General features: G+C 39.8%; 2 protein-coding genes across 6 annotated transcripts; one reads left to right on the top strand and one right to left on the bottom strand.

Moving 5' to 3' along the window:
* Positions 1–508: 508 nt before the first annotated feature.
* RB195_012753 (uncharacterized protein) lies at positions 509–12,297 on the bottom strand (the record flags this gene model as incomplete). 4 transcript variants are annotated; one of them, XM_064202271.1, is made up of 15 exons in its annotated part: positions 509–550; positions 630–749; positions 805–952; positions 1,028–1,242; positions 1,675–1,803; positions 2,180–2,386; positions 5,029–5,220; positions 5,620–5,685; positions 5,741–5,872; positions 5,931–6,083; positions 6,577–6,687; positions 6,874–6,972; positions 8,186–8,294; positions 9,285–9,460; positions 12,250–12,297. In XM_064202271.1, the coding sequence occupies 15 exons, from the start codon at positions 12,295–12,297 to the stop codon at positions 509–511; spliced, it is 1,947 nt and encodes a 648-aa protein (XP_064058152.1). The 4 variants fall into 4 exon arrangements, with proteins under 4 accessions (XP_064058152.1, XP_064058153.1, XP_064058154.1 ...); XM_064202274.1 differs by lacking the exon at positions 12,250–12,297 and adding an exon at positions 9,806–9,835; XM_064202273.1 differs by lacking the exons at positions 2,180–2,386; positions 12,250–12,297 and adding an exon at positions 9,806–9,835.
* RB195_012752 (uncharacterized protein) lies at positions 11,199–12,814 on the top strand (the record flags this gene model as incomplete). 2 transcript variants are annotated; one of them, XM_064202269.1, is made up of 4 exons in its annotated part: positions 11,199–11,202; positions 11,376–11,402; positions 11,527–11,568; positions 12,678–12,814. In XM_064202269.1, 4 exons carry the CDS (start codon positions 11,199–11,201, stop codon positions 12,812–12,814), a joined length of 210 nt encoding a protein of 69 aa, XP_064058150.1. The 2 variants fall into 2 exon arrangements, with proteins under 2 accessions (XP_064058150.1, XP_064058151.1); XM_064202270.1 differs by having other exon boundaries at positions 11,199–11,274.
* Positions 12,815–13,292: the final 478 nt, after the last annotated feature.

Genomic DNA, 13,292 nt, shown 5'->3' with positions numbered 1-13,292 from the left:
CAATTGTAATGACTGTTTCGCAATTAACTGACGTAGACAGCGCTCTAATAACACATTATCACCTCTCTGGGTATGAGCCCAAAACGAACTATTTGTCAACCGCATTTACTCGATGTTAACTTATGTACAAAGGAAAATTCATCTGGAAACTTACGCCACTATTTTCCAGTCTACCTTGACAGCAGCAACAAGAAGGGGGATTCACAGAAAGAATCTTGAACTGATAAACAGAAACAGAAATTACAGAAATGTGAGATTAAAATTGTTTCTGCTAATAACGACGAATCACTCATAATTCTCAGGAACACAGCTACAGTTCTGGAGCATTTACATCCGTTTCAGCACAAATCTCGGTTCCACCAGGAATGCAAGATGTTGAACAAGGTGTGGCCCATTTTTTTGGACAACCGAGATAAGAAAATTGCACAAATATAAACGCAAATTTCAGCATTAAGTATGTGCTTTCAAAAAAATCGCTCCACAAGATAACGCAGATCCGAACTTCGGGTCACTCCATCATTTCGCTGGCCTCCCGCAAACTGCTGTCGAGCTAAAAGTCAGCTTACTACATGTATTTTACAATCGCTCGGAAATCGTGAAAGGAAATTTGAAAAAAAAGGATCGCATACTGTGTTGTGGAATGAAAATTGAGTAAAATTGGATTGCATTTCGTCTAATTCATCAACAGTAGCGAGAGGACCTGATCTCTGAGGAGGTGGTGTGAGTTGGACTGGTGCAGAGGTAAATTCCTGACATTTGACTATGAAAAAAAGAAGATACAAGCATTGATATTAGCGCAGTTACCTTGTCGAAGTAGCTAGTGTCAGTTTCACTTTGAACAGAGGGCTTGTAGGGCGGCTCAATTTCTTTTCTGTATAATTTCTCCCAATCGATTGGTTTGAAAAATGGTTGTTGGCAAACCTCGAGAGCATCGTCGGGACCACCACCCAATCTGCAGTATGATTAGTAAGTAACTGTAGTAGAGAAACATGAATCAAAGAGGGGAAATGAGTTGAAGTTGACCAACCGTTGAGAGGGATCCTTGAATAAAAGACCGGTGAGCAACTGCTTAGCTTCCGCACTTAACTTGCTAGGGAAGCGTAACTCAGAGGCCATAATTAATTCGAATAATTTCTGATGGTCTCTTGAATAGAAAGGAAGTCGCCCGCACATCATCTCATACATAACAACTCCGACGCCCCACCAGTCTACGCTGCGCCCGTAGTCATTGTCTTCCAACACCTTTGAATAGAAATAATTTTTAGGAGAAAAATCACAAAATTTCTTTCTCTCTTTTCTAGCAAAACGTATGCCTCTTCCTAGATTTTCAATAAATAAAAGAGAAATAAATCAATAGTTGATATTCAGTAACCAAAGCAGAACTTCAAGGTGTCAGAAAAACTACATATCGAGACACATATATCTAAACAATTTTATTTCTCCAAGTCGCCAATTAAAGGTAGATCGGAGCGGTTATTTATAAACTGTGGCCTGACGAGTTTTACCGTGCTGAACCCAGCCGTAAAGTGAATTTAGCATATAGCGAACCTTTTTTCTATTGAATGCGTTTCAAAAAGAGAATAAAATATGTAAAGATATAAGTATAATTTATCACAATCACACTAAACTCATTCGAGAAATGCTTGAAAATGAAATTTTTAGCATAAAACAAACCTCAGGAGCCAGGTATTCTGGCGTACCGCAAAATGTGCTAGTTTTGTCACCGAAGCTGATTTCTTCTTTACATAAACCAAAATCAGCTATTTTTATATGCCCGTCTTTGTCGAGGAGAAGATTTTCCAACTAAAAACTTGACTTAAGATCTAATATAGCTTTTAAAAAATGAACTGAAAGAGAAGATCATTCACATGCATAAAACAATAGAGAATCTAACTATGCATGATATCGGATTCTTCCACAAAAAGAGAAAATACAAATATGGGCACGACATACACGGTAGATTCCACACTGTCACTACTCAACAGACATAAGCTCAACCGCCTCTCCACTGAGTTCTGATTATAAAAAGAATTAACTACGGACTACAGCAAATGCGAAAAATGCGCCAAGAGAACTTCATTAAAAACTTCTAACTTCTTAACGAACTTCTAAAATCGATTAATTTCTTTTTTTTTCTGAATAGAAGCTCATCTGACACATTTCTCGCAAACTATCAGACCTTGAGATCACGATAGACGATGTTGTTGGCATGAAGGTAGCCAAGTGCGAGGACAATCTCAGCTCCATAAAATCGAGCTCTGGGCTCTGAGAAGCCCTCCTTCGAGATCTGCACTTCACGGTTCAGATGGTAGTATAAATCGCCACCAATTGCGAATTCCATCACAAAGCAGAGACGATCAGCCGTTTGGAACGAGTACTTCAGTTCCTGTACACAAAGCATACAACAAGAGCTGCGTAACATATAACACCCTCTCCATTAAAAAAGAAAGAAGCCGAAACGCACTTTCTGGGCGACCCACAACTTAATCTTGCGATTTTTCACTTGGTTTGCTCACTTGCTTCTCTGTGCAAATAATTCCCTCGATAATTCACCTACTACCTACAGTTTCCACACTTGTTGTTTTCCTACGCAAACTATGCTTATTGCTACTAGGTGCGCATCGCTTATTTGAAATGTTTGTATTGAATAGATTGAAAAAAAGAACCCAGATAGGTCTGAAATCAAAATTAAAACCCAGAAATGTCAAAAAATTGCTAGAGAAGAAGCTACACATCAACTTCGTCAAGATTTCATTTAATCTTTCAATTCATTTCATTTTTGGAAGCTACACTACCAAAGATCCGCGCCATTAACCTTTTGCACTGACCAAGGATTTTGAAAATCTCCTGCTAAGTACGTCACTGAAACAATTCTTCTCGAAAAGAAGAGTTATTTTGAGTTTTCATTTGCACTCGCTTAAGACCGCCACAATATGGAAATATTATTCGAATTATTAAAGGAAACTTTGTCGTTCATTTTTCCAGCTTCCGCTGTCATTAATGATGTGAATATCTTCACCAAAACGATAGAAATAAGCTTCTGCCTGGTTAGCTAAACTGAGCTGTTATTGATAATTGAGCTTATAAGCTAACTGTTATTCAAGTTATGAGCATCCAAATGCATAATTCCTGACTTGAAAAATACGCGGAAGGAAGGTATGGAGAAATAGGGATGCATATGCGTTGAATTAGAAGGACGTTATTGCAGCAGCAGGAATGGATGCGCCACTGCTATGGAATGCTTCTTAGCGTTTCATGCACTTTCCCCTATTCTTTTTCTTAATAACGGATGGTAGTGGCCTCCGATCACATTGCTTCTACTTCCAAACACCATCGAAGAAAACTGACCATGCCCACCCATTACCCTGCTTTCTGGCGCCAGTGCATTAATTCGATGTTGAACTGGTATTACTGCATAAAAGTATTTTCGTGACAAAAACAAACACAAACACGCACACAAAGGCTAAACCATTCGTAACGTGACGTAATGAAAATGTAAGAGTCCAGAAAGTGAATACGGATACAATGCAGGAGTGCACGTAGGATGTAAATATAGTTTGAAAACCATAAAATGACATCTGGAGAAAATCGTAAGTAATTGCATACCCACGCTGGATGCTCCAAAATAGTGTGAATTTGAAATCATGACATGAGAAGTGTAGAAAATGAGAAAGAACAAACAAATGCGAGTATTCAGCATGTACCATAACACCGAAGGCACTTGCTGAATCCGGAGCAAAAGTACCTGTGAATCAATAAAATCGAAATAATCGATTGTGAAATATCGGTACTTCCATGAAAAAGTGAACTATAATCTGTGCTTCCAAAGTGTCAGCATGCAGTATTTGGCCCATATCAGTCCACTTTTACAGATGGTACATTCGGTTCACAGGATGACCCACGACGAAACGGGTCGTATTTGACGTTCATGGGAGAAAACGCAAAAGTTCCAAGTCCTGTCGGTCACCTTTCTTATGAGAGCGGTTCGTGAGGATAGCAGGTCAAGTGTGCCGCTAGAATTACATGAAGCGGAAGACTACCAACCTGAAGAAAGTCTGCAGATATAAAAACAGGTCCGGGGGGATTCTGCCAGATTTCACCATCTTCGAAACAATCGGAGAGAGAATAATGAACAGCGGGAACGATCGAGGTTAACACAGGAGTTGACGAATGAAAAAGGTTCGAGTAGACTCCCTTCCTCATTTCTATCTCACTGCAAGAAGAATGCACACTCCGTCTTAGCTCAGCAAAGGTTTTTTTTAGATTCGCGAAAATCCCTCAAGGCCCTTATTTAGACTTGTTTTTTACAGTTCCCAGAGTTCTCTTCTGCCATTATTTCGAAAGGTCCTCCTGCAAAACATTTGTGCAGCTGGAGTCTGCTACTAACAACTCAAAGTGCGATGCATTCGAATCAACCCTCAAAGTATTTCTTTCCAACATCGTTTTTTGGGACTGCGCAGGTGTGATCTTAGTGGGTTTCTTCGAAAAGTGAAAAGACATTCACTTACGCCGCTCAGCTTTGTAAAAGTCATTTCTCCTGAAACTGCAGGATGAATTAATGAAAAATACAGCACGGAAATGTGAGTTATCTTCCACCACGACAATGCTCACTCATCCATAGCTTACAAGTGCATCCTCCGAGAAGTCGATAGGACTGCTCTCCTACCCCACATTATACCTCTAGGGTATACCCATGTATCTTAGATTGAAAAAATGGCAATTAGAAATTTTTGTGGAACGATAACGACAGAGGATGTAAAGATTCTCTGAAATCGGACAGCTCATACGTTGAGAATTAAAAACTAACAGCTTCGGTTACTGTTTTATACAATTTTGTCATGAATTGTTTGGTCTTCTCCTCGCACCTCTTTAGACTTTATCTGATTAGTTGAGAATGATGAGCTCCAGTTAGATCTCAAACAACACACGGAAACAGATGAATGGTCTTCCACGTGCAAGGTAAAAACTCATCGTCACAAGAGGTCGGTTAAAACAAAACAATTTCAATAAGAAGTAGAATTGACCTACCTTCATATCTCGATAAACGATAGACAGACTATGGAGGTATCCAAGTGCTAGCACTATTTCAGCTCCGTAGAAGCGAGATCGCGACTCGCTGAATGTCCCACTTTTCTGCAGATGTGTGAACAGCTCGCCACCATTGGCAAATTCCATTACGAAACACAGGTGATGTGTTGTTTGGAAACTATACGTCAGTTGCTAAAACACACGACCACCATATGTGACGATGAGGATGTAGGGATGAGAATCACGGCGAAATGATGCCCAAAGCATGATAGAGTTCAGATCCGGCTACGTCCATGTGCAGAAAAAGGAACAACACAACGAAAGTACAGCGATAACATTGGAAAGTGCCCACAAATTTGTTGTTTAGGATTTCGCAGTGAACTTCAGTTTCAAAAATTCATGGACACCTCAGAAAGCCAACCAAGCACACACTGATTATATTATTTATGCCTACTATTGCGAGTGTAATGTCCCTGAGCACATTTTTTTTAAAGGTTTAAACTAGCAGCCTCTAAGAAGCAAGTCGCCTAGAGATGTAAAGTGCGCTTCCTAGCCCATAAGATTGAACTTTAGAAGTGAAAAAGAACATACCGTAAGGAATGGATGCTTACATCGCTGAAGAACACGATTTTCCGTCAAAGTGTGAGCAACTTCTTCCTGAATTTGCGAATTGAGAATTAAGCTGAGAAATGAGTCAAGGAAAAGAACTTACTCTAGCTATGATAACCTCCTTCTTAAGAATCTTTATGGCATACAATTTGGAAGTACGTTTCTCTTTGCAAAGGATTACTTTTCCGAATGTGCCTTTACCAAGCACTTTGAGAAAATCAAAGTCATCCATGGTCTATAAGAGAAGATTGTATTATCGTATACATTGCATGATGCTCTTCGCAAATTCTCACGATTTTGTCTCTTTTTGCGGCATCGCTTGTATCAGCTATACTCATCATCTCCGGTCTAACGACAGCATTGGAAGAATTTGCAGGAATAGAAGGTTGTCCCATAATCGCATGAGCAGCTGCTGCGTACTGCCCAGATAAATCATCCACCGACACCTTAAATTACATTTATACACACCTAACTCTCGCACTTCATCGAATGCAGCCTCTATTTGTACTTGATGTAGATGCTGTGTTGTATAGCAGGCAGTATAATCACGCTGGACAGATTCTTGCGCTGTTACCTCTTTTCCTAGGCTTTTAATATAGTTTTTTATACCAAATGCATTGCGTGATGTTGTTTCCTGAGCGATCTAGATGCCTGACAACCATCTACAGGACTTTCGTTTGCTAAGCCGACAGGATGAGAGGTAACCATAAGGTAACTCTTCAATTGTAAAGCCAATAAGGAGCTAAAGCTAGGACATCATCTACGGTCGTAAGTATGCAGTTAAATACGGCTCATAGAGGAAGGTCTTTGGTATGTTTATTCAAAATTCAAAAGAGGCCAGCACCTTAGTGAAAAGTTAGCAGTAGTGCAATAAATAGGAATAATCAGTTAATTGAATTGTTAATTTAATAAACACACATTAAAAAAAACTGTGCCCACCTGGCTAACAACCTCCATCATTTCTTCAGGAAGAGATTGCGGCTCCTCGTTCATGTGTTGTCTGTAGCGGTTCGCAATCAATTCGATGGCAGCTATCCATCTTTCCCGAGACTTAATAATGTCAACGTTGAATAAAGATGGAATGGATCAAACAAGGGAAATTAAAATGTTAAGGAAAGGTATTGATCAAAATCACAGCTACATGGAAATGAGTAACATATACAGAGTAAAATTTCCTGCAAAAAAAAAAAAACGAAAACTCACAAATTAACGTAATACCCCTAAATACTAACATACCTCAGCTGTTTCAGCATAGAAGGTCCGCTCAATAACTGTTGTCCACTGGAGGCAACGAATCATGAACATATTCGGGCGCGGTTTTTCATATCGTATTGCCTAAAAATACCAACTCAGTTTCTGGTTCTCCATTTATTTTTTCTTTAGGTTCTTGGTAAAATAAAGTCGTTATGATGTTTAAGATTTTTTGTGTAAATTTCCTCCTGCATCTCGGAGTATCATCCCTTTCCCTTTTTTTCCTAAAGTTTCTCTTGTTATGGAGACTTTTTCAAATTTAGTATGGAGACTGCTGCTCAAACCTATATTTAGAGCAACAATTTGAGTTCACCACATTTCTGTGGCTCATGATGTATAGAAAGAGTAGCCAGCTTCACTCTCGCCAAACTCACTAATGACTGGGGAAAAAGAACGGATTAATGAGTTCCAGTTTCAAAAGTACTATTACCAATAGAATAGGATAACGATTACAAAATAAATGTTAACGTCAATATTAATAAGGCACTTTTCCCATCAGGTTAAAGAGTTGCAAGTTCAACGAAATCTTCAAGGAAGCTAACTGGATCGAATAAACAGATGCGAACCACCTGCCCATCATCATTTTATGAGCGACTTCAGGTAGAACCCAAACAGTCTTTCCTTATTCTCAGATATGTATGAATAGAGTCACAAAGAAAGTAAGCAATTATGCAATAGCAGATGTTTACGATGGTTTCTTTCTTTATCACAGCTCAAAGAATGAAGCTATTAACATATCAATGAACAACGCCTACATCCTTACCAATGAGACAAATTTATTGAATACATTTCAAAATTTTTAAAAGCATCACCCCACGAATCTGAGTTAGTGCAGATTTCAGGTGGAGTATTCGTATACGGGATGGGAGACTATGGAGAGGAGAGTGATTCCGTCCATTTCTTACTAACTGTCGTAAAAAACGGCCCGGAAGATGCGGCGCCGCACAAGGCTGCCGCGCTCCAGTCGAACTCCTTCTACAAAATAGTGCGCCAAAACGCCCGAAGCCGTATCTTCTGGACCGTTTTTAACTGCAATTTGGAAGAAATGGACGGAATCACCCCCCTCTCCGTAGTCTCCCATCCCGTATACGAACACTCCACCTGAAATCCGTACCACCTCAGATTCGTGGGGTGATGCCTTTAAGTCAAGTGTATCACTTCGTTAGCCTACAAGTTGGGTGAGATTTTTACACGATCTCTGCTGAAGTAGTAACAACTTTGTCCCACCGCTTCCTTAACTTTTGAAATTGACCTATAGAACTTTACTGCTTTTTTTCAGATACCAACAAATACGTACCTGGGCATCCTTCACCATAAAATCGTTTAGCGGCTCTGGGAAAGGTTGACCTAATTTCGGCTTCGTTTTGAATCCTAAGAGGGCGCCATCGTGAAACAGAATAAAATACCTGAACGAGAGCAGCAATAGAGAACTGAATACGACTGAGGAGCAATATCTTTCTGAGACTTTGTTGTGCGCATATGAACAGTGGAAGGAGACAGAACGAGCTGAATTTTCTCTATAACGATTTTCCACCTGGATAGCCGCAATAAACAGGATGCGAGCCAAGTGCTTGGTGAAGAGCTATCGCCAATGTTACCGTAATTACTCATCTATTCTCCAGTATTGCCTCGCACACATTATGGATTGTCACTTGCGACATTCTCATTGCGATAACGAGATACAAAAACGGAAGGAAAAATTAGAAAAAAAAGAGCATATAGTGAAAATCCTTCCGAATTTTTCGATCTGATTTCGTTTTAAGCTCAGCCACATTTCGAAACTTGAGCGACTTTAAAAATTGCTTGAGCGTGCTTTCTAAGTACAAAGAAAGCGTAAATAAGATTATGAAGAAAAAACTGCAAAATATGTAAAATATTAGAGGATAAAGTGTCTGGCGTTCACCAATCTGCTTCGGATGCACCAACGCTCCACCCATCTCAATTCAGAACCGATTGAGTTTTACGAACGCGTGTCTAGCATATACAATGACTTGCGGGAGCTAACCCATGTATCAAACCAATGTTTTTATCCTTTCAAACAGGCTTGGTACCAATTTATTAACCCTGGAGGTGAGAAAGACTTGGTGGTACTAGTGCGGTTTTAAAGCACTTCCGTACGGCGTTATTCCCATGAAAAAAAGAGAAAGAGGGTGCAGAGTATTAATAACCACCCTGACATTTGAAATATTTTTTCATAAATATATAAATATTCATTTGTTATAAGGATGAATCGAAAAAGATGGACATCCCTAAATCAACTCTTAATAATTTTTTTCCCAGTTTTCAATTAGGATTAAGGTTCAATAACAACTCCAGACTTTCTCTGATTCTGATAAAAAGTACGGCTAAAGGTTGGAGATTGCAATTAATAATAAAAACTCAACCTAATTACGTACCTGGGTCTCCAGTTTCTTATGTGTTCTCCTTTCTTATGAAGCCATCCTTCTATGATAATATCCTCAGGTCGACGAGACTTTGTGCTCAAGCTAGTCATAGACATGGCTGCGAACACTACTGTCGTCACAATTCCAGAGAATGATGAGACACCTCCTTGCGCGCCACAAGTGTAGACCTGTAACAAAAATTACTATCTATCCTTACGATGTGCTAAACCGAGCGTTATAGTAGAACGCAAGTACGTGAGGATGAAGAGTAACAGGTAAATAAGATATCCTGAGATTTTTTTAGCATTCCCCGATCATGCCTACCAAGAGAAATTGACGATGGAACCTCTCCTTAAGAATTCCTTGACCACTCAGTCCGCACAATCAATCAACACATACCATAGCCTCTATAGGGACTGGGATTATTGTAGGGATAATGATAAATGTCTTGAAAATGTTGTGGCAGTCCCGAAGACTTCGCACCGTACTACGTGCTATTTGGAATGCACCAGGAAGTGATAATTCGACACTACCGACTCTTCTTGTTGACACTGGGCCGCCATCTTATGCGTTGATTACACGCAGATTTCCTTAATTGTAACTTTCCCTTTAGTTAATATCAGTGGATTTATTAAGTAAGTCAGTGTAATGTTAAGGTTTATAAGGCATCGCCGCTTTATGTCTAATGGGCATCTGCGAAAAATCGCTGAAAGCCGTTACCTGATAGATATTTCAAGAACAACAAAGAAAAGATCTCCTCAGATTCTCTTCCTTATGGGTTGATGTTCTTGCGGTACAATGTACACAGCTGATATATCCAAAGAAACTAGTAACTCGTTTGGATAAATGAATACAGAGGAGTTAAAGGAGCGTTAATGAGAGAAGCAGGGATACTTGAATCAAAAGTAAAGTGAATTGTTCTGCATACATACGAGTACGTAAACATATTAAGTACGTAAACAAAAGATGGACATATAAATAGAACCGACGTAGAACGTACTATAGTTGGGTCAAAATGACACGAAGCACGAGAAGTTGCGTAAGCGCCTGCGCTCGAAGCGACGCAGTGGAGCGTAACGGTTGGGATCGTATAAGGATCCTCGCTATATCTCTGCGGTTCGTTCACAAAACCTTCCTCTTTCTTTACAAAGCGCGAGAAGTTTCGGAACTTCCTTCTTTGTTTTTTTTATTCTTTCATGCTTTTCGTTTCTTTTTTTCGTTGAGTAATCCATGACTGCGAATGACTCGTCTTAGCAAAGTCCTGCATTAGTTTTGTTGCTTGTTCTGTTCCTAGCTCTCCTCTAAGCCTTTTGTTTGAAGAAATTTTATGTCTCTTCTTATGTCACCTGGATAGCTAGTATGCTCCATAGTTGGGATGTTTAGAAATAACTCACTTATTAAAACTTACTTATAAAAAAATTGGTAATTTCTATTGATGCCTGGCTATCTGCTCACAAACTTTCGTTTGTAGGAAGATTTCCATCAATTTCCGCTTAATTGTGTATAGATAGAATTCTTCAAACATGGATTTTGGGATTTCCATATGCCTACATTCACAAAACAAGCCAATCCAAACAAACGAGGGAACTAAAGGAAGCAAACTCTGCTGAGACTACGTATTCCTATTTATGGATACTATTATATGAGAAAAGATTAAGAACCTAGAAAAAACAAGAGAAATGAGCTCAGAAGAGGTTGTCCGGCTCTGCGTATCTGGATCAGAGCACTCTTTCACCGAGGACGCAGCGAGTTACTCCGATACAAAACATTTTACAGCCATTTTAACACGGTAGCATGTCAGTTGGCTAGATAACGGTCGGTTTTTTATAGTAATGCACTAAAGATTAGGCGGCGATAGTTAGTCATTGGCGTCCATACTCTTGAAGGTATGACCAATAATTGCTGAAGGGATCCCGCAATGGCAAAATGGGTAAGGATTGTCTATGTCTTCCTGGAGAGCTCAGAAGCGAGCGTTATATCGTAGGAAGGTCCCTCGAAATGCGTAAGTTCGACCTTCCTTGAATCTTAGCATAGAGATTGCAACTTTTATAGTAATGCACTAAAGCCTAGGTCGCGATAGTTAGTCATGATCTGACTTTCCAGGCTCTGACACGATGGCGACGACGAAAAGTTAGCCGTAATAAATTTCCTTAACAGGCTATTGGCTCTTGCTTCAATTTGACCATCGACAAGGTCCCGCGAAATACTACACGTTTATCCATTTCACTCCAAAAACGACCATATCCTTTCTTAGAGCATAACCCACCGAAAATAGCTTCGACAACTCTAAATCAAGGTATGTCCCTCTTTCTCCTGCCTCATTCTACACAGCCATACTTCAATATGCATGCAACTTCGCTAGATAGAGTTTTTTTTTTTTCTTTTCTTGTGGCTTGTATCAAATGTGTTTCAATGAATTTCTCTAAGAAGATTACAAGGGAAAGTTTAGTTTGGGGGAGGGAGTGGCAGTGGCCCCCTTACTTCTCGAAGTAAATAATCAAACCAATCCGGGCCCTAAGACTAATGCTTAGGTTTTAGAGCCCAGATTGATTTAGTTGTGTACATCCAGAAATGAAGGCGCCACTGAGTAGTCCAGCAACCACTTTTCCCCCGATTTTGGTCCCAATCAGATGTTATTAAATTCTAATTGAGAACGGTGAGGGGGGATATCGACAACAACAACCACAACACCTGAAAAGGGATCAATTCGAAGTAGTGGCGACACCGATGCTCACCATTCACAAAATCAATGGTGGCAACACGCTAACAGCTTAAAAACTAATCATTTATTGAAATAAGAAAAGCATGACGATAGAACGTGAAGCATAAAACCGCGACCAAGCACCTCGAATACGTCCCGAGTTTCCTCCTCACTACCAACGTTTAGGCGCCAAATTAATAGCAGTAGGAGGTAGAACACCCACAACACACGCAAAATACGACGTCACAAGTTCAAAAACAGATTTCTGGAACTTACGAAGGTTTCTTGCCCTGCATTTGGTGGTTCCTGTGTGAGGTTGCGCATTCTCTGAGCTGTTCCAGTAAAGTTTGCATGAGATGGTGCTGTTTTTCGCTGTGAAAGTTTGCAAGGACCTACCCCTACTATCGAGTATTAGTCCTGAAGTAACGGTCTGCACGGGACCCCATAATGTTCTGCACTCATGCGCTTTCGCTTTGCGTTTTTTCATCCCACTTTACCGTCGTGCTTCTCTAATCTGCTCTAATTTTTGTTGAAATACATTCCTGCTCGATAAAGTATAAAGTGCTTACTGTTAATCAATCTGCTTAGGATTCCCCACTGCGTTCACTTCAATTCGGAATCGTTTGAGGTTTGCGAACGTGTAACCTAAGCAATGACTAGCGGAGGCTTTTTAATGTGTAAATCTAGTGTTCTTATCCTCACAGACAATCTTGACGCCAATTTATCGACCCCGATGGATGAAAGTCTTGATTTGCAATGGGGCGGTTTCGAACCATCGATCGACCGTACAGACACAACAGAACCTCTTATCGGCTACCTTACACCCTATCTCTCTTGTTGATAAGTTACCTACTAGATTTTAGGCGTAAATATAAAACTTCCACTCTCACTAGAAAGTTACTTAAGCAAAAGCAAAAATTACGAGACCTTTCCAACCTAAACCTCTTCTCCTTCAAAACTTCCAGAACAATTGTTTTATTTTCCTACAACTTCATTCAGGAGTCATTAAATTACTTGAGCTAACCTGACATAACTTCACCATCTTTTCCAATTTGTTTTTCTTAAGGTCCTTCTTTTGATGTATGTTGGAGAATGAATATTGGCTATATTGACGCTTCCCAAGCGGTCTTTTTTGACATCAAGCACCTTGTATAGTGAATCTTTTTCAGTATTAAATCAATTTCATCATTTCATCTCCAACTAAACTGTGCGTCGTCATTTAGATCAATACACCCACTCTCCGCGCAGAAGCCACAGCTTCATATCTTCTTTAGCATAGGAAATAAATGTAGTCGGGTCAAAACGACATGAAGCTCGGA

This window comes from Necator americanus, chromosome V (assembly GCF_031761385.1).
Source record: "Necator americanus strain Aroian chromosome V, whole genome shotgun sequence".
NCBI lineage: Eukaryota > Metazoa > Nematoda > Chromadorea > Rhabditida > Ancylostomatidae > Necator > Necator americanus.
The sequence above is the reverse complement of the archived record's forward strand: the minus strand, read 5'-3'. Positions and strand labels throughout refer to the sequence as shown.